This window comes from Corylus avellana, chromosome 6 (assembly GCF_965113065.1).
Source record: "Corylus avellana chromosome 6, dhCorAvel1.hap1.2, whole genome shotgun sequence".
Taxonomy (NCBI): Eukaryota; Viridiplantae; Streptophyta; class Magnoliopsida; order Fagales; family Betulaceae; genus Corylus; species Corylus avellana.
Window position 1 is genome coordinate 1,650,122 of NC_142495.1, and position 22,499 is coordinate 1,672,620.

Below are 22,499 nucleotides of genomic sequence, written 5' to 3' on the forward strand. Positions count from 1 at the left end.
TTCAATCTAGTGATTTCTTTTTTCATGAAGTGTGATTTCTAATCAATTTAACTACACCTTTAAGGACTACACCAAACCTGATATAAGTCTATATAGTACATACTTATGCACATATACATAAAATCACAAATTATATATATGTATGAATATATTTTCATTCAATCATATTAAACTTAAAATTATGATAATGTCCTCATCGAGTCTAAGCAGAGTCTCAACCTGGTCCCAACGAGTTTCGATCAGGTCCCAACGAGTTTGGAGTCCCAACTAAGTCAAAGCGAAGTCTTGACACTTACTCTACTTAAGGGTCCAAGCGAAGTCTCATGATTGAGGCTCTAGCATGTCCCAATGAAGTCTCGATGGTGGCTAAGCTCCCGACAAAGTCTACCAAGTCCTCCGCAACGTCCCCGACTGTAGTTCGGTTGGATTCTAACAACCAACTTTATGGTGCACCTATGTTGCTGCATAGCTGGTGCTACGGTCAAAGATAAATAAAAAACATTTTCTTTCTTTGATGTAAACACCCCTAACCAATCATATCACGGCCCACATCCAGCTGTTTCGTCCAATCGGTGGACCGTATAGCCGGGGAAGACACCAATCACCATAACCAATACACGTTAGACGACGCCGTCTCATTCGTTACCTGAATTTTTTGCCTTCGACGGCGCAGCAACGTGTGAAAAAAGTCATATTCTCTCATTTCTCTCACGTTTCCAACACTCCTTCATTTTCTCTATTACCTCTCTCTGCCCGCCTTGTTTTTGCACCAAATTTCTATCGCCTCTGTTTTCCCTACATAATTCAAGGTACAAAATTTTGGTTCTTTCTTTTTTATTTCAATTTTACTTTGCTGTTTGGATTGCTCTATTTACAATTGTATCTGATCTTAAATTGCTTAACGTTATCGTTCTTGTACGGCGTGCGATATTGGAGCTCTGAAATTATGGGTTTTTTTTTTTTTTTGTGATTTCTGTAACCATAAGTTATTGAGAAGAATCTTGTCTTCCTTTTCGTTTTAATAAGTTCTTGGTTTATTTGGGTCACTTGGCCGGTTCAGTTACACAATTTAATTTGTAGTTTTTGAATATTTGGTGAATTTTGGGTTCTTGAGTTTTAGTTAGGATGGATTTTTGAGTGAAATTTTTCGTAAATTTGATGTGATTGACTAAATTTGGGAAATTTTCTATGTGCAAGTTCGAAGTTTTAATGTTATTTCGATAGAGATTATACGGTCGATTTATTGGAGACTACAGAAAAGTTAAGCTAAATTGTTTACTCTTAGAGTGCAATTTGTTGCGATGTAATATAGAACACTCGTCAGGGGTGTTGATTTTAATATAAGAAAGAAGAAAATACACTGTTAGAAGAATTTATTTTAAGTCTTTGCTGGAGAAAATGCGAAGCGCACTTGGAATTTTCCCTCCGGAAGAAACCCTTTTTGTAAAAGTATAAGTTTTCTGAGATAATTGAATTAGTCCCTATACAGCTTAATGAACATCACCAGACATTTGAGGAATATGAGAATGCGGTTTAATCTATGTGACTGTTTCTCTCTCTGTAGTTAGCGCACGTTATGTCTGATTCCTTATCGGTCTGCTTTGTTCATAGTTTTGTTGTGAATTTGTATGACAATTAGATATTTTGCGTGATAGTTTACTTTTATCCATTATGCAGTTGAGGACAATAATTTGTGGTCCTTGAAACGTTTGCTTCCTTAACTTTTCTAAGTAGTATGACTCAAGTTGTGAGAGAGCCTATGGAGATGGTTATATTTTGAAGTTGAACCTGATTACTGAATGGATAAAAAGCAGCATATTGCGATTTTTACAACCGCGAGCCTTCCATGGATGACTGGAACTGCTGTCAACCCTCTGTTTCGTGCAGCCTTTCTTTCGAAAGACGGGGAGAGAAAAGTCACTTTGGTGATTCCGTGGTTATCTTTGAAAGATCAAGAACTAGTACATCCCAACAACATCACGTTCAGCTCACCATCTGAGCAGGAGAAATATGTCCATCAGTGGCTTGAGGAGAGGGCTGGATTCAGATCTTGCTTCAGTATACGTTTTTATCCTGGGAGGGTAATAATTTCTGTAATTTTATACTATCCTCAATGCACACTCATGCACCCAAATTAATCTCTCTTGGAAGTGGGTTGAACATGTACCAAAAGGAGAGTTGAATATCTAGTTATTTGCCCGAAGTAGGGATGCTTTTGTCCTTTATGTGTAGGCTAGCAAGCAAAAGTTTTTTCTCATCCCTTTGCGACTTCATGAATGATGAAGTGCTTATGCCATCTTATTCCCCTTGACCCACTTGTCTAATTCTAGCGTACTGCTTAACCCAAATATAACTAACCCTTAATTCCAATTTATTAGGATTAAGTTAACCCAAATGGCCATTGAGGTTAAACCATTTACCTTGGCTCTGTGCCGACTTCTCTGTTCTTGTATTAGAACCAAGATTGGGCACAATATAAAGAACAGGGTCTTCTTGCTGTTTCCATTCTTATTTTCAGTTGTAGAGAACAATTCTAATCCATGACATCACTTTTGGTGCAGTTTTCAAGAGACAAAAGGAGCATTCTTCCCGTTGGAGATATTTCTGAAATCATCCCGGATGAAGAGGCAGATATTGCTGTTCTTGAGGAGCCTGAGCATCTTACATGGTATCATCATGGGAAGAGATGGAAGGTTAAATTCCGCCTGGTTGTAGGAATTATTCACACCAATTATTTGGAATATGTGAAGAGAGAGAAGAATGGACGAATGAAAGCATTTCTTCTTAAATACGGAAACAGCTGGGTTGTTGGTATTTACTGCCACAAGGTATGGTTCTTGTGACTGAGTTTTCATGAAATAAATTTCTATTTTTGGATGTTTAAATATTTTTCAATTTTCTTTGTTTATTGTTATTTGGGATTTTGACTTTGTATTGTATTAGGCGAAATAGCTCAATGATTTGTTTTTGTGTCTGGCATTTTTCATTTCATGTGGACTACCAATATTCAACATTTGGTTATTCCAATGTTTATTTTTCCCTATCTAACCTTCCGAGAGTGCGGTGTACGGGACCAGGGTTTACTCCGCAAGGGTGAGTCCGAAGAGCCCTGCCTTGGAGAGGTTCCCCGACATCCAAAAAAAAAAAAAAAAATTTCCCTATCTAACCCCAAGGGGTTGGCCTAAGTGGTGGAGGCCTTGATCTTAAGGTTTGCTCCCTTCAAGGTCCAAGGTTCAACACTTTATGGGTGCAAACAATCTCTTGGGGCCACCCTCCCAGTGAAAAGCCAGCGATTTAACCAGTTTCGTGTAGGAAAACTTTTGAGGGTGCGGTGCACGGGACCGGGGTTTACTCTGCAGAGGTGGATCCGAAGGACCCTGCCTTTGAGAGGTTCCCCGACATAAAAAAAAAAAAAATTTCCCTATCTTAACATGCAGTGATATTTCTATAAAATATGGAAGTCAAGATGGTTGTTTTATAGTGGCATCAGTACATATCAAATTCGTAGGTGATAATGTCGGATGGATATTCAAATATATACTTATTAGTTTGAAAGAAGTTTGCATACAGATAGTTATTAGTGAAAGCAAATATTCATTACCCCAAATGCAGGTTTGAAATCCCTGACCCAACTTGATCACAAATATCCAAACCACCCTCATGAGTCAGGTGGGGTTAATTACCTATTTAATCATTCCTTGGCATCAGAACCGTGATGCCTTGCAAAACAAGTTAGGGTAATCTAATTTTCAGGGTATTGATATGCTGATGCACCACTCGAGAGACAATATGTAGGGCATCATTTTCTGTTGTGCTAGAATGTTATGGGGGCGATTAGGCCTTTAAAATCTGTCTTTAGTATAGACTTGAAGGCCATGAATTCTATATATTGGGAGTTGAATGTAGTTGCTTTCTTGATGTTAAAGTTTTGAGTGCATGTTTTTTTGGGGATTATGAGGCATTTAGGATTATTTGTCTGTGGAATAAATCTAGGTGTACTGTGAGTGTGTGGCTGCAACTAATCCAAGATTTATACATAGTAATGGTAATATGGAGAATAAACCTTTACGATTATTAATTTCTTTGCTGTTTTCTACATGCTAAAAAGGTTTGGAAAGTGGACTATTTTGAGGAAAGTTGAATTTGCCTATTCTCAAAATATGTCATTATTGTCTTGGAAGAATTGCTTGCTCATCAGATCGTAATTGTGGTGGATTGCAGGTTATCAGATTATCTGCTGCCACACAGGATTATCCCAAGTCAATCATCTGCAACGTTCATGGAGTCAATCCCAAGTTCCTTGAGATAGGAAAGAAAAAGATAGAGCAACAACAAAATGGGAAGCAAGCCTTCACGAAAGGTGCCTACTACATTGGGAAAATGGTATGGAGCAAAGGCTACAAGGAGCTATTAGGACTTCTTCATGATCACCAAAAGGAACTAGCTGGGCTCGAGGTTGATTTATATGGAAATGGTGAGGACTCTGATCAAGTTCAGGAAGCTGCTAAAAAGTTGGAACTAGCTGTTAGAGTTCACCCTGGGCGTGATCATGCTGATCCTCTGTTCCATGAGTAAGCCTTTTCCATATATGTCCAACCCTTTTATGATGCGAAATTTGTTGCTAGTTTTTATCCCTAATGAAAAAGGGGAAAATGTGAGGTTTGATCAATCAATAATGCCCTGCACCACATAGTTTGGAGGTTTCCGGTGGCCTTATCATGCACTTTATTTATTTATTTTTTCACTTTCACCGTTAACGAAACAAAGAATGAAGCTGAAAGGTAGAGTATCTGCTTCTTGTGGTCTATCTAGACTATTGCTTTTCTGGCATGCCTGCAATGTGTTCCAGCATGCCAATGATTCAACCTAATTGGACCTGAGAAGCAAGACTTGTGTCAAAGAATTTTGTTCTTTGACAAAGAACAAAATATCTTGAATTCTTCGGCTAATAATTGCATGAATTTTGTTCTGTTGCTTGCAATGACGGAAGAATGAATCCTGTCCAATCACTTGACTGATTTGTGATGATCGACTTGGTCATATTTCTTCTAGCGGCACTCTGTTTTGTTTTTCTATAACCATATCTTGATAAGGTTTTTCTTATGTCAAAATTGAGCTATTCATCTCTCTTCCCTAGTAGATTCTGATCCTCACTTTTGGAGGGGACTTAAATATGTAGATTGCTTAGCTATTTAAGTTATAGGAATTTCACAGACTTCAATGTATTTCTTTATCTGCTGCTGCGCAGTTGGTACCTGTATTCTTGAGGTTTCAATGTGGTTGCTTGTTAAATTGTGCATGAGACTGGTATTGTGGTTTTAAGCTAATAACATGTGGAACTCTAGTTGCATGGAAACATTCTAAATAGACCCCGAGTCTAAAGGATTTCTTACTTAGAGATTGTTAACATGATTGGATCAAATTCTATTTTTCTTGTTTCTTTTTTCAGTAATGTAAGTATTTCTAAGTCCAACACCACTGATATGGTCTGCAACAGCAATCCTGGATGAGATTTCTTCCTTAGAGTCTGTCAACACGGTTGTTGTTGCTCCATACTAATTGTATTTTTTTCTCTTTATTTTTTGTTTCTCTTTCAGTTATAAAGTGTTTCTGAATCCAAGCACCACAGATGTGGTTTGTACCACCACAGCTGAAGCACTGGCAATGGGCAAAATTGTTGTATGTGCCAATCATCCCTCAAACGAATTCTTCAAGCAGTTCCCAAATTGCTTGACTTATGAGGACAGCAATGGGTTTGTGGAAGCCACACGCAGGGCATTAGCTGAAGAACCTTCCCAGCTGACCAATGAACAGAGGCATGAGTTATCATGGGAGGCAGCCACAGAACGGTTTCTGAAGGCTACTGAGCTGGACCAGGCATCTGCAAAGAAACTGTCAAAAATTCCTCCAAAGAACTTTATGTCCACTTCTTTGAATTTGGGGGGGAGAATGGAGGATGCATCAGCATATATGCATTTTATGGCTGCTGGGTTTGAAACATCACGAAAAATCTTTGGTGCAATCCCAGGGAGCTTGCAGCCAGATGAAGAACAACGCAAAGAGCTAGGGTTGACCCTTCCTGAAGCAAAGCGAGGCTGGAGAAAATGATAGGTTTATGCTTCTATGAAAATGTCTGGGGATTCTCTATCATCATTTTCAGTCATACAAGAAGTGAAGAACCTAGTACTGGTATGTTCTGAGAAGCCGCCATCACCTATCGACGAGTTTGAACTCTTACCTTTTTCATGTGTAGTCAAGTAATTGATTATAGCCCAACCATGTCAACATATTATAAGAACCTCTTTCCATGATAGAAGAATTTTAGCACTTGGATCTTGATTGAGCATTGAAGAAAACGTTTCTACATTTTCTGAAAGGAGTGTGTGGTTATGATGGTCAATATGGTCCACTAGATCTAATCAGTTGGAGCATTTGATGGTTTCCCGCGATATTTTCATATTAATTAATGTTAGATTGAGGACTAACCCATCATTTGATCGGCATAAAGTTGAGGTTATGTAGAAAGTACATGCAAACTGAAACGTAATTCATAATTGAGAAGGGCTTTTCATGGCTCCTTAGACTGATGAATGTGTCATATTAGTTTTTCATGGTACTCATGTGAGTGGTCGCGTCAGCCATAAACCATTTAATTTGCTAATCAAATTGGGTTGCTTAATTTTTTTTCACTAATATTATGCCATGTGATATTTGCGTGACTTGTTAGGTGAGTTTCTATGGAGATTGTAATAAAAAATGTAGTACTCTAAGTAATTGCTTCCAAAGTCATTTAATCATTAAGAATTTAATTCAAGTTCGTTTATGAATTGAACTTTAACTCTGGTTTTCAAGCTCAAGTACTTGATGAATCTCTCTGATGGGCTTTTCAGCGTTAGAATTTTGTGCATTAGATGAATGAATTGCAATCTTAGAAGAAATGTGCTAAAATAGAACAATTGAATGAGCTATAAATAAATTATTAATCTAGTTATTAAAATGTGTGATGATCACTAATATTCATCAATCATATATATATATATATATATATTCTTGGATGATAGAATAATCTACTAATTAGCAGGTTGCATCAAGCTGTGAATTAGTTTGAATGCAATCAGGGACGGAGTCAGCTTTGAATTTGGGGAGGGACCAATTGGCAAAAAATACCTTAAATTTTTTTTTCTTCTTGTAATTTGGGGGGGGGGGGGGGGGGGGGGGGTGGACCAGGGCCACTGCTGATCTCCCCTAAATCCGTCTTTGAATGCAATTTCTTTTTTTTTTTAAAAAAAAAAAATGCCAAACTTGAACATGTAATTAAGCTTACACTATTTAAAAACTTTGTCATTCTCAAATTCCTATTACTTAAAAAAATAAACAAATAAATTTGGTTCAAAAGAGAAAGAAGAAAAAAAAATAAAAAGAAAAGGTAGTCGAAGACTACGTGTCGTGTTCTGTTATATCTAGTATCTACTAGCAATTCGAACAATAAATGTGAGAGAATTCTTATGGGACTTATCTTCCGGAAATAAATCTCCTCAATTTCATTTGAAATGCAGTGGAGCCATTTAGGCAAAATGGTGGGATAAAGATGTCTTAAATTTTAAAAATATGATGATATTGTCCTAAATTTTATACTATTTTGCCTAAATGGCTTATCTCCATAGGATTCATTTCCGTATTTGCCTGAATAAGTCTTGAGCAACCCGCCAACTTGTTAGGAAAATGATGGGTTCCATAAAAGCTCTCTTACATTTGTTATGTGGGTTGCTAGCAATCTAGGTAACAAATTATTGAGGATCCGAAAAAAATAAAAAAAGGAAGAAGACCATAAGGTTAGTGTCGAAACACCCAAAGAACGTAGGTTCGATCTACTCAGGTTGCCAATTAAAGAAATCAAAGCTCTAAAATTTGGTTTTCGGGCAGATTATGGCACCACGACATTAGGTAAATGATGAACTTTCACACTGTAAAACAGAATGTAAATGTGGATCAGCAAAGGGCAAGATCGATCCTAGTAAGATGATTCTTTCCAACCACCATACTTCACAGCTTCCTCTGTGCAGCACTCCCAACTGCTGCCTCCCTGCAACAAGTGAAGGAGTACAAGTGTTGGGCGCTAAAAAAGCAAGCATGACATAATTGCAAAGCAGCAAGAATGAGTAAAAATTGACTTGTTCTTCATACATTAAGCTTAAATAATGTTCATACTCTCTCATTTCACTTTTTCGTGATCTAATGCAACTCTATATATATCTAGATTGAAAGCCCTTGTTATTATATTATAGGCTGCCCGAATAACACAAAAATTCAGACAACTTAAAAGTGAGGGTTGCAGGACCCACCTGTCCATGCATTCTAGGCTGCTTGGAGCAGGTGGGCCTCACAATTTCTTTTCTTAGTTGTTCGAATTTCTATATTATTCTGACATCTTAATATCAGGAGATTCTTATCCCAGAATACTTATCCCCATTTGGGTAAACCAACAAAAAAAATGTTAAGGGTATCAAATTTTTTACCAAAGATCTGGATTTAAACAAATGACTGATAGTAAAGTTGTAAACATAGAATAAGAGATACCTCGATAGTGAAAGTTAGGCCAACTTTAATTTCTCCACAATATTCCTGATCCTTGACAACACTGTATGCAGTTGATGGGAGGCTTCCTTGGACGAACAGTGGCTCTAAAGGAATGCTGCAGGGTCAAGTATATTTACATATTAATATGATCAACTACATCTACATATATGACATCTAACTTCTACTTAAACTGCAGATCAGTGGCCGACTACAAGATTATTGGTTCAAACTGTTGATGATTGAGAAATATATTTTCAAATCGTAATTTTTAAAATCGCAAACCCAAATAGACCATTTGAAGAGTAGAGTGATTTATGAGGAAATTTGATAAACCAGAGGTTTTCCGTTCTTTTCAACACCACATAAACCAATGTGCTTAAATGTGTTTGATAAATGAGTATACATGAAATTATGATAACTCACGTCGCTTCTCCAACAAAATCATCCTTGGTGAAAGTATCTTTATCCATTATCTTCAGATTGAGTTCTGACGCACCAGCGTTGATTGTGAAAACAAAGTTCTCATTCCATTTTGGTTCTAATCCTTGACCTGCATGAAACATTTTTTAGTTGCAGAAATTAAATTCCTTTTTTTTTTTTCTCGCTATTTTAGCCAAATAATAATAATAATAATAACAATAATAACAATAACAAGTAATTCAAAATACAAAGCACTCAAAACTACTTTTACATTTATGTCGGAAAATATATATATATATATATATATATATATATATATATATATATATATAAAGAGGGTGAAATAACAAAATAAACAATAGCTGAAAATGAACCTGATGCTACGCTGCTTCTTTGTTCCTGGGAGCGGCAAGTGAGAATGACGTAGGGATCCATCTTAGCTGCTCATGAACACTTAATCCATCAGGCAATATATAGGAGAAAGGTGATTATGTATCAAAATAAGGAGTTACAAATGAGTCATTTATTTCCTTATAGAAGAATTTGTGAAATATAAGGAGCAAGGGCAAAAAAAAAAAAAAAAAAGGTTTCATCTTCTCACAAGCTGCAGAGAAAATCAGATTTTCTGTATCATAAATCCAAGCACACTGAAAAAATAAAAAGAGAGAATGATATATATATATCATACGTACAGAGAAATTCAGTGTTCTGGAGGCCTTTGGCACTAACGAGAAGAACTTCAAGCGTTCCTTGTGGCATCTTTGGAGGAACTTGGGAATTGAGAAGCTAGCTATAATTATAAACTGAACAGATCCAAAACTCGATCGATCCGAGGAATATATTACTGCGTTAATTAACTTGTCTGCATGTGTTTCTGAATTTGTCTTCCACCTTCACGCGACCATCCGTGGAATCCAAACAACTCACAACTCACGTGCTTTGCTTCATTGCCAACCCATGCAAGTTAATTTGCTGGTTTTTCTGTTTTCCTGGTTATTACTTAGTGTTAAATTAGCACTTATTTAGGACCGTTTTAATCAATTTTGAGGCTTAATTAAGGCCATACTTTTAAGGAATACATACATTTTCTTATATTTAAATATTAATTAAATAATATTTATATAAATTTGTATATTATACTTTCTTTTTTTCTTTTTTCAGATCCATTCTTCTTGTGTTTATGGCGTGCATGTAAAATTACTAATTAAGTTTGAATTTAGTTATATTGTTATAGACTCAATCTCCCACGCATAAAAATGAACCAAAATACAGAATTGAGACAAGAAAATCTACTCGTAATTTAATTTATGGCAATGAAATGTTATATGGTTCTCTACATTTTAGTGATTAGCTTGATAAATATCATGTAAAGTGTCACGTCAATTTGTAATAAAAGCTGTAATACCCATATATATATATATATATACACACGTTAATTAGTTTGAGAAATCCAAGTAAACATCTTTGAGAAGTCCCTCGTGTGAGCATGTGATAAGTTTGAGAATTATGAACTTCAACGGGTTAAGGTTACCTAGAGAAAAAATAGGACATTGCAACCCTTTGGTACGTAGATTGATAGGAAACATTAACCAATTAAAAATTTTTTGACATTAATTATAAAGAGAAATGCTATTTTTCCAACTCACATCTATCTCATCTATATTTTTTTTAAAAAAAATCACCAGAATTTATAGGCTTCTATGTATATCCAATGATGAATTTTAAAAATAGATGGATAAGAAAGAGATGAATGCTAAAGCTAGCTAGCGTAGATTCAAAGGAAAAAAAAAATCCGCTATATATATATATATGCAACTTTGGACCCTCAAAATTGTACAGTGGACCTTAGTTTATCAACTTGTAATTTCAGTTTCAGAATTCCTTCAACCCTACGTAATTCAAAAGTTGAAAATTGAACAATATTATCACATAATTTTCGTTTGTACCTCTAATCTTTGTTAATTACTAGTACTTCTATGCCTAACACTTCCCGCCAACTCTCTCTCTCTCTCTGTCTCTCTCTCTCTCTCTCTCTCTCTCTAAGCGAAATCTATTGTTTAATTTATTCAAGTCTCTATAACTCTCCTCTAAAACCCAAACTCTTTTATGATCCCACGCACTCATTCTTACTCTTAATGAATTTCAATTCTTGCCTTATCTTTTAGCTGTTACAGCTTTTTTTTTAAAAACCCAACAAAAGAAAAACAAAACGTTTTGAGAAAGAGATAAAAAAAAAAAAAAAAAAAAAAAAAAAAAAGAAGGAAAAGAAACGAGTTCCTTCAAAACAAACCATAACGTTTCACTTTTCATCTGAGTTGGGTCTATGGTAAAGGATGACTCTCTCTTGTGGGTTTCTTGAATTTATTTTATATTAATTTTAGAAACTCTTTTGGCTACATGTAGTGCTCTTAAAGTAATGGAAGGAATTAAAGAATGTGACAGTAATGTGGAAGAGAAGGGTGCGGTTTCTACAAGTCCTTCGGTCTCTGGTTCTTCTGATAATGGGGTTCCCAAGGCAATCTCTGTTCAAGGGTTCGTGTTTCTTTATCTTTTTTTTTTTGTTGTATTATGCTGTTAATCGTTTGTATTTTTTTTATTTTTTTATTTTGTGTTGATTTGAAGATAAAAACTTGGCTAGGACCCCTTTGACTCTGTTTGAATGCTTAGAAAAAGAAAAAGAAATAGTATTATATGTGTTGCTCTCTTCCTATGGAGTATGAGAAGCAGATAGCAAAGAATCCTGAATTAATTATTGTATATTCCTATATTTTTGCATTTTGATTTCTGAATATGAATTCTTGTGTTAACTGTTTTCTGCCCCTGTTGGTATTTTTAGGCGGATAACGGGTCCAACAAGACGATCAACAAAGGGGGGATGGACAAGGGAGGAGGTCAATAGCTAGAGATTTTTGTATTCTTTATTTATAGCGTCTTATAACTGCATATTGGATAATTTAATTGCACGTACACATTATGATGCATTAATTCATGTGCCTGCAGCCCATGCATGTATCTTTGTGGATAAAAATTGCATTCTGTCTATCAAATGTTCATCAGCAAGCACCTAATTTGTTTTGTCCCCCCCTTGTTTTCTTGTTAACAGGATAAAATATTAGCCATTGCTGTCAAAGAATTCAATGGCAAAAACTGGAAAAAAATTGGTGTGTTGACTTCACTTATTTTTTCATCTCTCGTTAATCGTAGTTGTAATACGAGAAGTGCTAGGGAGCCAAACAAATGAACCCAAATTTTTTTTCAAATTGACGTGATAGACAAAGGAGAGAGAATTACATTTTTTTAATTTAAAAAACCATTATCACGTCAGTTTAAAAATTTTGCTGGGTTCATTTATTTGGCTCTCTAGCACTTTCTCTTCTAATATTGATATTGATCCATGCTTCTTTTATATTTTGCAGCTAAACGTGTTCATGGTAGAACTGATGTTCAATGTCTGCATCGGTGGCAGAAGGTTCTCGATCCAAGTCTTGTTAAAGGGCCTTGGAGCAAGGAGGTGCAAATTTATAGCATACACGTGGCTCTGTTTCAACAATCTCCATTTAAGGTTGTTGTCTATGATTCTGATTTACTTCTTATTTGGAAACTTCCAGGAAGATGATCTCACCATGAAGCTGGTTGCAAAGAAGGGGAAACATAAGTGGTCTGAAATTGCAAAATCCTTGCCAGGCCGGATAGGCAAGCAATGTAGAGAAAGGTAATTAAGTGCACTCTGGTCGATCAGGAAGTATAATTTATCTGTTTTCTTTTTTTAATTGCTTTTACCGATTCATTTATCTGTTTTATTAGCATAATAGATGAAAGATGTAATATGCTTAAGCACAGCTACATAAACGACTACAAACACATATGCAGGGTTAATGGTACTGATCATATAATATAAATTTTCCATATTGGGTTAATATTCTCTATATTACAATGTTTTCCATATATGTGTGATTAATTGTGATCAAATCATAGTGATTTGATTACTTATTTGTATTGCTTTCATGCAAGTACAGTTCACTTACCATATTTTTCTTATAAATGGGAATACTTTGTATTATAAAACGTATACAAGTGTCTAACACTGAACCATATATCCCAAAATTCTCAGTCTTTCTTTTTCTTATCACTTCAGCTATATATTTCTTCAATTAGATTTTATTTTAAAATCTTCACAGGTCCTCCCAGTCCAGTACAGCCCACATATATAGACCAAAATTCTTGCCTTTGTCCCTGTGCATATGCAGTAAATAACTGCTCTAGCTTTCACCTTTGATGATTTTCTTTTCAGAAGGAAACCTCTTTAATTATAGTTTCATCATTTCCTTGTAAAAGAATAAACGAATAAATCTAAATCTAGTTTTTTTTTTTTTTTTTTTTTAAGGTGGCATAACCATTTAAATCCAGATATAAAAAAGACTGCATGGACAGAAGAAGAGGAGTTGATACTCATTAGGTCCCATCAGATATACGGGAACAAGTGGGCCGAGATAGCAAAGTCCCTGCATGGAAGGTATATATCACTACCAAACTTTTACTTAAAAATATATATATATATATATATATATTATATGAGCAGATGGCAATTGATTACATGTTTCCTCTAGCTCCCTAAAAAATGAGATTTAATTTATAGAGCTAATTGTGTAATCTAATTACTCTAAATAATCCATCAACTTGAAAAGTTTACAATATTATTCATGGGATATATTATACGCTTTGAAATCTGTACTTGAACTGCATATTTTTCCAGCTGGGTATGAGAAGTAGTTGTTATTATGATACATTATTTGATATGAACAGGACTGAAAATTCTATAAAAAATCATTGGAACTGCTCAGTGAGGAAGAAAGCGGAGTCTAAGGAGATTAAACGAAGTCTTGATCAGAAAGTGAACTTGAAGGGAAGTGCATACACTTGTTCACCGGAAACAATTTTTGATGCTGACAATGCAAGTACTTCTTGTCGTCCGAGTGTTGGACAATGGCAAGAAAGTGATAATAATTATAAGGGTAACACATTCAGAGAATCACATAACACAGGTATTCATTCCTTCCAGTGATTTATGTAATATATATTTCCAATTAATAACTCAGTTTGCTTTAAGATGTTCATAGTTGCAAAAGAATAATAACTCATAATTTTCTTCATGTATATATCTGTAGACAACTCTGGTGGAAAAAGGAATTCAAAAAGTCCAGTTTCATTTTGTACACCACCAAGCCACAATAAAGGAGCAAGTACGGTTGAATGTAGCAGTGCAGAATCCATACTAAGAAGCGCTGCAAGGAGTTTTAACAATACTCCATCTATCATAAGAAAACGAAGCCTTCAATGTTCTAGGAAAATTGACAATGCAAATGATCACAATGATATTGTTTGTTCACAGGAAGAAATTATCAGAGAAAACTTCGACATTAATAGCCCCCACTTGTTACATCTTCGTCCATGTGACGACAGATGTGATATCAACAGCATAGTTGTAACAAATGAGAAGCAACTTGTCTTGCCTCCTTCAAAGTCTCAGAAGCTCCAAACAGGTAGTATATGAGTACTTGTTGTATCAATTTGGTGAGTGATTTTTGTCACTCTTTTGTTGATAATATAAATTTATGTGCGTTTCTAGCTATTTCTTCAAAACTACATATCAATTGGCTTATTTGTTAAACACCATAGCACAAAACAATGAAGAGATTATGATAGATATGAAGCAGGCGGGCCAGTTGATTTTTCTTTTACTTTTTTTTTTTTTTTTTTTTTTCATTTTCTAATACTCTCTCTATTCCTCTTTGGGCTCTTTCTTGCAGATTAATTATTTTTTATTTTCGTGTAAAATTTAGATACACCTCTAAACATGCATGGACTGACGGGATAGAATTTGTACATAGAGCTAGCACAAATATCACTTCCACTAGTGGGCTGCTCTGAAAATTTTAACATGAATTGTCTGATTAATTTATTTAAGGCAGGCAATAATCTCTTTTACATTGGAAAATATCATTCACCAACATATTATTTATTTATTTATATAGGGGTTTGAATGCGCGAGGTGAAATATACGCGATTTGAATTTAGTACCTGAATTTTTAATTTTAACAATTAAAGGTTTTTCTTTTTAATTTCAAATAGGTTTTTATATATATATATATAATTTTTAATTTTGTTTTTATCAATTTACAGTACAATTAATTAGCCATATGTTGCAATATAACTTTAATCTAAATAAAAAGATTAAAAATAAAATTTTTATGAGGGGCAAAACCACCCCTCAGCCAGCTCGCTTTGTGAGGGGTATATGCATGCTAATGATGCTATGAAATTTAATTTGTATTTTAAAATAGTTTCTCTTTTATTTGACTTCAAATGTCCTCTTGTTCCCAGTTCCCACCAATTAAGGGTGGCCATTCCTTTAAGAGGGGAGGCTCCTCTCTCGGAAATGGATCTTCTCCATTTCAAATGAAATGAAGATGAGTCATTTAGGTAAAATGGTCTAAAAATGAAGACAAAAATATCCTCATCTTTTACGAGAAGAACAATAATATCCTAACATTTTGCCTAAATGGTTTCTCTCCATTTCATTTCCATTTTCCCTATGATCAAATAGGGTTAGTCATCCATTCATGCAGTGCAGCTCCAAACGAGAACTATGTGACATCAATTTGTTGGTCTATATGAAACTAATGTTACATGTCATCAATTAATTAATTAAATCGGTTATTTATGGAGGCATCTATTTCAAATTAGAAAAAAAAATTATACACTTAATTGCGAAAGAGAAATATACCATATTTTTAAAGTCATTCTAGAAGTCATTCGGGTATCTCTCTTGTTTAACTCTATGAATGAAATGACTTTTAAAATTACAATTTAATTAAAATTCAATAATAATCAATTACAAATTCAATTGTAATTTTTGAAGCCACATTAATTTTAGAGTAACACAAAAAGGACACAATAATGATTTCTAGCGTTACTTATATTTTTATCAACAAATATTTCACCATGTGGATGTCATGTCACAATTCCAAACTAACCCTTAAATCAACACTGACGGATAAAACTGTAATTTCAAACCTTACACTAAAAAAGAAAAAGACAAAAAATAGAACATTCAAATATATTGGATTTTCTTACAAAAATATATATATATATATATATATATATATATATATATATATTGGATTTGACGCAGAGAGCTTCTGCTAAGAAGAAGAAAAATCGCAAGAAGGAAAGGGACAATCAATGGCAAAACCCTCCACAACCAATCATCATCTCCCAGAATCATTCTATGGCTCAGTGAAAATCTCCAAGGATGTTCCTTCTCAATCTGTGACTGCGATCAAAGATTTGTTTGAAGACGTAGAAATCTCCGGTCCCGTCCCTGAAAATTGCAACACAAAGGACTTCTACTCCGACCTGATCCGCGGCCACCTCAAACCCCAAAGAGTCGTTCGTGGCCGAGTCACCTGTCTCCTCTCGGCCACACCCGCTATCACTGTAACAATTTCTAATCTTACTTCTTTTACGTTGTATTATATGCCTGAGAACCGTTTTGTTGCCGAGGAAATGTAGGAAAAGGAAAATTCTCGACCCGTCATTTTGTTTTAGGCATATAATTTTGACAATCCCTAATCAGTGAATTCTGGATTTCGGAGCTCAATTGATTGGGTGATCCTTATATTTGGGAATCTGAGCTAACGTTTCTTTCTTTGCGGGTTACTCAAATTGGCAGTACAAGGGTTTTTTTTCTTTTTTTCCTTCTTTCTCACATACTGTTGAAAACCCAGAAAATGGAACGTTTCTAAGATCATTATCCTCTGTTTTTCCTCCATTTTCTCGGCAACCAAATGTTTATTATTCGTGGGTTTGCAGAATGTCTATCGTTCGGTACATGGAGGGGCTGTTGCAGCTATTGCTGAGACGGTGTCAATTGCTTGTGCTCGAACCGTGGTGGCTGAGGATAAAGAACTCTTTCTTGGGGAACTCAGCCTGTCATATCTCTCCGGTGCTCGAAGTAACGTGAGTTTATTTTTCCTTTATTTTCACCAAATCTGTAGTAGCCGAAACATTTTCGTTGATGAATAGGCCACTAAGCCCCAAAAGTGAAATGGGACTCTTGTTTATGCGCAGGAGGAGGTGATTGTTGATGGGTCTGTCTTGAGGAGCGGAAGAAATTTGAGTGTAGTTGCAGTGGATTTCAAACTCGAGAAAACTGGACAGCTGATCTACGCTGCTCGGGCCACCTTCTACCACACGCCGGTTGCCAAGATGTGAAGTCTTTGTGGATTGTGTGGTTCAATATCTTCGAATAGGAATCTCCACCCACTAGCATTTGTGTTTTTGTTAACGTTGGTGTTTTTTTGTTTTTGTTTTTGTTTTCTGTTTTAAAGATAAATACAACATAAAACACTTTTATAAATTCACAAACAGACGTGTTAATTTTGTTGTTTAAGTAAACTATCTGGATTTAAGTAAACACAGTTTTCATGAATTGGAAGTTTTTGTTAACGTTTGGTTTAGACTCCAATTTCCTATTCAACGTTGAATAGGAGTCTCAACTTTAGGGACAATGTATTTGGAAGTAAGCAGCCTCGAGATCGAGTCCAAGCAATTATTAATTATTATTATTATTTATCAAATACAAGATTATAATTCTTTAAGATGAGAAAATTTTTGCTATAAATCTATAGGGCATCCATGGCCATCATGTCTTACATTGAGTTAAAGCCTATACAAGTAGATTTCCACAAAAAAAAAAAAGGATTAAGATTGATCTTGTCCTTCTCTTATCCTTCTTTGCTGACATGGTATTATCAATCCACCATTGATTTTTTTTCTTTTCTTTTAATTAAAGATTGATCTAAGGGTGAATTCACAATGCTTAGTCAGCGAAAAGTAATAAGAGAAATTCAAGAGAATACAAAATAGCATACCTCAATTATTTTGGTACTTGAATGCTTTTCACCCTTTGGGTGGAAAATGATCCTCTGGACCTCTTCAGCCTTATGTAAACCAGTTTGTTCTGACCCCAATTATACATTGGAAAATGCATATAAAATATATACTTAGATTCAGAAAAACGTTTACAGGTAGAGATCTAAACTGGACAAATTTCGAATTTGTCGAAACCACAACACTTCATAACTTGGCAATGGGCATGTTGTAGAAGGTAGCACGAGCAGTATAGACTAACTGCCCTGTTTTCTTGAGCTTGAACTCCACTGCAACTAAAGTCAAATTTCTTCCACTCCTCACTACAGAGCCATCAACTATCACCTCTGCCTGTGTGCAGAAAAAGTAGAACCTCAGATATTTGAAGAGGAGAAGGAACAAAAAGGCATAACAATGTGAAAGTAGTAAAAGAAATCACGATCATCAAGTGTGTTCAAGCATATGCTACTAGAAAACAATCAAAGCAAGACATCATGGTAACAAGTTAGCAGAACTTGTCTTTAGCCTGGAATTTTCTTCCTCAATGACCGAATACATGGCCTAATGCCAGTGAGTTGAGAGCACATTTTTACATACTTGAACCATGACAAAGCATGTGAAGAGCCCAACCAACACATATGAGAAATACCATTGTGTTCGTTTGGTAACACTTTTTGCCCAAGCTTTTTGCTTTCTACCAAAAAGCAAAAGCATTAATAAACAACTCAAAACTACTTTCAATCAAAACACTTTTTCAAACAAAAACAGAAGGCACCATTCTCATGACTAAGGCTGCAAATTAGTAATCATCCTTTATGACTTGTGCGTGATACAGGGGTATTCAAGTAATCAAAGTGATAGAAATAACAAATAAACAATGCAATTTCAGTATCAAGATCACTCTTAGTCTGATTCACCCAAAAAGAATGAGGTTGCAGTTAAAATGTTTCAGAAAACTCCAGCCTTTGGTCTGCATGCTATTCCTAACAAGAAAGGAATAGTTATTCCTCTCCTTTATGGGAACTATTCCTCACTTTAAGCAATGGCCATTCCTATGGAATAGTTGTTATTCCCATGAATAATAAAGCAGCCTCAAAGTCCCTAACTGGAGCCACGTGGCGTAGTGTGTTGCTGAATCTATAAGCACACAATTCACAATTCTTCCACAAAACCAAGAAAAATTCAAGGGATTGCAAAAAATAGAAGAAAAAGTACTCCTAAGTGTTTCTTATTGAAAATAGACTAAAAAAACATAGTTTGGCGGCCAAGCCATCCTTATTAGGCTTAAATATAAGTAGGGTCATAGCCCTGGAAAACAAAGTACGAAAGTACCCTACCGAGATTATGTTTGAACGCAATTAAGTCCTATTCGAACGATACTTACAAATTGCACATAGTTCAAACGACCTTCAAACACTAGTGCGAATGGGGGCTTCCGCGAGTACCCTCAAGAACACCCTCGATCAAATGCGCCTCAATTGCCGTAGCAATCGAGGCTTTCAAAAACTCACTTGAAGAAGATCTTGCAATCATGTTCGAACAAGAGATGATGTTGTTCAAACATCGGCTCTTCTCTTCAAATTTATTCATGAAATTATAGACTATTCGATCTACATCATCCTCTATGCATTGGAGAGAATTCCTCACCATCTACTTCAACACCATATTGTGGCCCTTGATCAACATCAACTAATGCATCATCCTTGACTCCCCGAATTCTATTCCCTTACCATAAGGATTACCCTTTCTACAATCTGCCATCCCATGTCCAGGTTCACCACATTTGAAGTAACGTGGCGGGATACTAGTCGAACCTGCCTTGTTAGGCTACACATTCGGCTGCCATTTATTCTGTGTAGGTGGTGGAACAACATTATATGCAGGTGGTGTGGGAATTGGGCGACTATTACCTCCAATACTTCCTCCTACGATTTCCAATGGTCTCCTAGACAAAATTTTGAAATTGTTGTCTCATACCTCAAATGTATCTTGAAACCAACTGATCATTCAACTCTGCAAGATCAACACGTGCTACTGCTCTCATGTGTTTCAATAATTCTCAACTATTGATCTTGATTTTCTCTTGCTGCACTCTACTTTGCTTCAATTGTTACCACCATGCAGCGAATCTCCCCCTAAACTTCATTGCCACCAAAGAAACTCTCTCATCCTCAAGAACCTCATTGAAATCCAACATTTCCTTCACAGCAGCTACCCAATCCAAAAATTATTCGAGTTGCAAGCAACACTCGAATTCAAGTATGTCAAGTTTGAACCCCGCCTCCCATCTTTTAATGTTGTTTGGCACCAATGGATGTTCCCTCCTTGCTCTACGGCTCTGCAAACAGATTAATAAGCTCATCCTCACACTAAAATCGTCATCTTCCTCCACAAAACGCGGATTTGGTTGAAGGCGACGCCCATTAGAATTCCCAAGGCGGCAATTTGTTCAGTTAACACACCAATTTGATTCCAAAACTGATTACCAATCGAACTGCTCCTCTAAGTGTTGGAAATGTGTCTTCAACTACTCATCATATGTTGTCTCACCACACTCATACACATCGCCAATGCTTGCATACTTACTTCCTCCTCCATGTGCTCCTTTGCGTGCCATGGTAGGAGATAAAACCTTGACTTTAATACGATCTGATGCAACGTGGCGTAGTGGGTTGCTAAATCTATAAGCACACAACTCACACTTCTTCCACAAAACAAGGGATTGCAGGAAAACAAAAGAAAATGCACTACTAGTGTTTCTTATTGAAAACTAATAAAAAACAACATAGTATGGCGGCAAACCTGAAAAACAAATCACAAAACTACCTTGTCGCAATTGCCTTTGAACATGATTAGGTCACATTTGAACGAGACTTACAAATCGCACACAGTTCTAACGACCTACGAACACTACTGTGAAATGGGGCTTCTTGAGTACCTTGATCGAACACACTTTGATCATCAGAGCAATGGAGGCTAAAAAAAAAAAAAAACTCACATTCATTGGAGCACCCGAGAGATATGAAATGCTCAGTTCCCCAAGAGAAAGTCCCTTATCCTCGGCCACCACAGTTTTGGCACAAGCTATTGACACCATCTCAGCAACAGCCGCAACAGCCCCTCCATGAACTGAACCATAGAAATTCTGCAAACCCAAGAAAAACATTTACCATTCATTTGAGGAAATGAAGTATGTCAGAATAATAGTAATTTACCATTTCCATGGCCTTGGGCTTTTGGGACAAATGGTAATTTATTAAAGAAAAACAAAGGAAAAACGTTACAAGAGTGTCATGATTTTTTAGTTATAGTTGAAATACTTAGCCATATTAAACAACTTCATTTTGGGGAAGATAGAACAAGTGATAGTGGAACCCCGAACAACAAAATCATTATATGTATACCAAGTAGTGTAGTATTGATCTAAGCTGAAGTAATAATTACAATTTTCATAAGAGAAAAAGAACTTCAAAGCAATGAGAAATTACAATTCTCTTTGTTTCTCATTTTCTGCGACCAAATAAGCATATAGCTTCCTAACTTTCCTCAGACCCAGATACTAAAACATCTTAATCAGAAAATCAGAAAATAGGAACAACACAAAACATACATTTTTCAACGAACAACTCGAATTTAAGTCTCAGCCACCAAAAATAGAATAGATGTAAGAGAACCATAGAAAATGAAGCAAAGAGGGGTGACGAGAGTTACAATGAAAGCAGGTTTGATGGTGAGGATGCAGGTGACTCGGCCACGTAGGACCCGGTCTGGCTTGAGGAAGCTGCGAACCAGGTCGGAGTAGAAGTCCTTGGTATTGCAATTATCAGGGACGGGATCAGAGACTCCCACCTTTCGTAGGAAATTTGTTACCACCGACACATGTTGAGAAGGAATTTCCTTGGCAATTGTTGTAGAGGAAGAGACTATGTCTGGGAGTTGAGTATCTGAGGGCTTCGCCATTGTCTCTGTCTGTTTTTTTTTTCCTCTCCTAAAACCTGGTGGATAGGACTATTAGATTTGCAAAAAATAATAATAATAATAGAAAGGCGGTTGTGTCTCTTCCTCTTTTGTTTTTCATTCCTCTGATGTTGAGGACCTATATAGTAATTTTTATAAAGTAGGGCTTTTAGGTTTTGATTAAAAATAATCAAGATGATATAAAAATTCTTTTAAAGTTGGTTTGCCTACTTGTATATACATGCACTGATGCATACCAACATTTTCAAGGAACCTACATAAAACTAAAACATATTAAGCTTAGTAAAAAGATAAAAATAACTCTAATTTTTTTTAGTAAGACAAAAATACTTTAATAAATTAATGTTTTAGTTTTTTTTTTTTTTTAAACTTTATTTTAGTGTATTTTTGTCATTTGTGAGTATTGTCTATTTTTTGGTAGTTTAAAGAGACATTATTACAATTAAAAATTTATGAAGAATGTTGTCAATTGGACGGTAATTTGAGAAGAGTATGTAGATTTTCTCATATATATATATATATATATATAGGAATATGCAATTCATGTTTACAAACACTAATTAAAATTTATAGGAATATGTCTCATTTAATAA

The 22,499-nt window shown here is 35.5% G+C and overlaps 5 protein-coding genes across 6 annotated transcripts; 3 read left to right on the forward strand and 2 right to left on the reverse strand.

The window, feature by feature from the left end:
• Positions 1–357: 357 nt before the first annotated feature.
• On the forward strand, positions 358–6,587 carry DGD2 (digalactosyl diacylglycerol deficient 2). 2 transcript variants are annotated; one of them, XM_059602652.2, is made up of 5 exons: positions 358–809; positions 1,678–2,081; positions 2,562–2,828; positions 4,222–4,571; positions 5,598–6,587. In XM_059602652.2, exons 2-5 carry the CDS (start codon positions 1,800–1,802, stop codon positions 6,106–6,108), a joined length of 1,410 nt encoding a protein of 469 aa, XP_059458635.2. In that variant the 5' UTR covers positions 358–809; positions 1,678–1,799; the 3' UTR covers positions 6,109–6,587. The 2 variants fall into 2 exon arrangements, with proteins under 2 accessions (XP_059458635.2, XP_059458636.2); XM_059602653.2 differs by having other exon boundaries at positions 1,732–2,081.
• Positions 6,588–8,011: 1,424 nt separating this feature from the next.
• On the reverse strand, positions 8,012–9,756 carry LOC132186485 (elicitor-responsive protein 3-like). The gene is made up of 5 exons (XM_059600464.2): positions 9,690–9,756; positions 9,372–9,437; positions 9,001–9,127; positions 8,578–8,692; positions 8,012–8,083 (listed from the first exon to the last, which is right to left on the reverse strand). The coding sequence occupies exons 1-5, from the start codon at positions 9,754–9,756 to the stop codon at positions 8,012–8,014; spliced, it is 447 nt and encodes a 148-aa protein (XP_059456447.2).
• Positions 9,757–11,413: 1,657 nt separating this feature from the next.
• MYB3R2 (myb domain protein 3r2) lies at positions 11,414–14,548 on the forward strand. Its single transcript, XM_088517252.1, has 8 exons — positions 11,414–11,529; positions 11,834–11,888; positions 12,101–12,158; positions 12,414–12,508; positions 12,606–12,709; positions 13,382–13,510; positions 13,801–14,039; positions 14,163–14,548. The coding sequence occupies exons 1-8, from the start codon at positions 11,414–11,416 to the stop codon at positions 14,546–14,548; spliced, it is 1,182 nt and encodes a 393-aa protein (XP_088373378.1).
• Positions 14,549–16,177: 1,629 nt separating this feature from the next.
• Positions 16,178–17,657, forward strand: LOC132187577 (uncharacterized). The gene is made up of 3 exons (XM_059601926.2): positions 16,178–16,494; positions 16,870–17,016; positions 17,128–17,657. The coding sequence occupies exons 1-3, from the start codon at positions 16,240–16,242 to the stop codon at positions 17,269–17,271; spliced, it is 546 nt and encodes a 181-aa protein (XP_059457909.2). The 5' UTR covers positions 16,178–16,239; the 3' UTR covers positions 17,272–17,657.
• Positions 17,658–17,912: 255 nt separating this feature from the next.
• Positions 17,913–22,047, reverse strand: LOC132187355 (Thioesterase superfamily protein). The gene is made up of 3 exons (XM_059601646.2): positions 21,640–22,047; positions 20,927–21,073; positions 17,913–18,279 (listed from the first exon to the last, which is right to left on the reverse strand). Exons 1-3 carry the CDS (start codon positions 21,886–21,888, stop codon positions 18,136–18,138), a joined length of 540 nt encoding a protein of 179 aa, XP_059457629.2. The 5' UTR covers positions 21,889–22,047; the 3' UTR covers positions 17,913–18,135.
• Between the last annotated feature and the right edge of the window lie 452 nt (positions 22,048–22,499).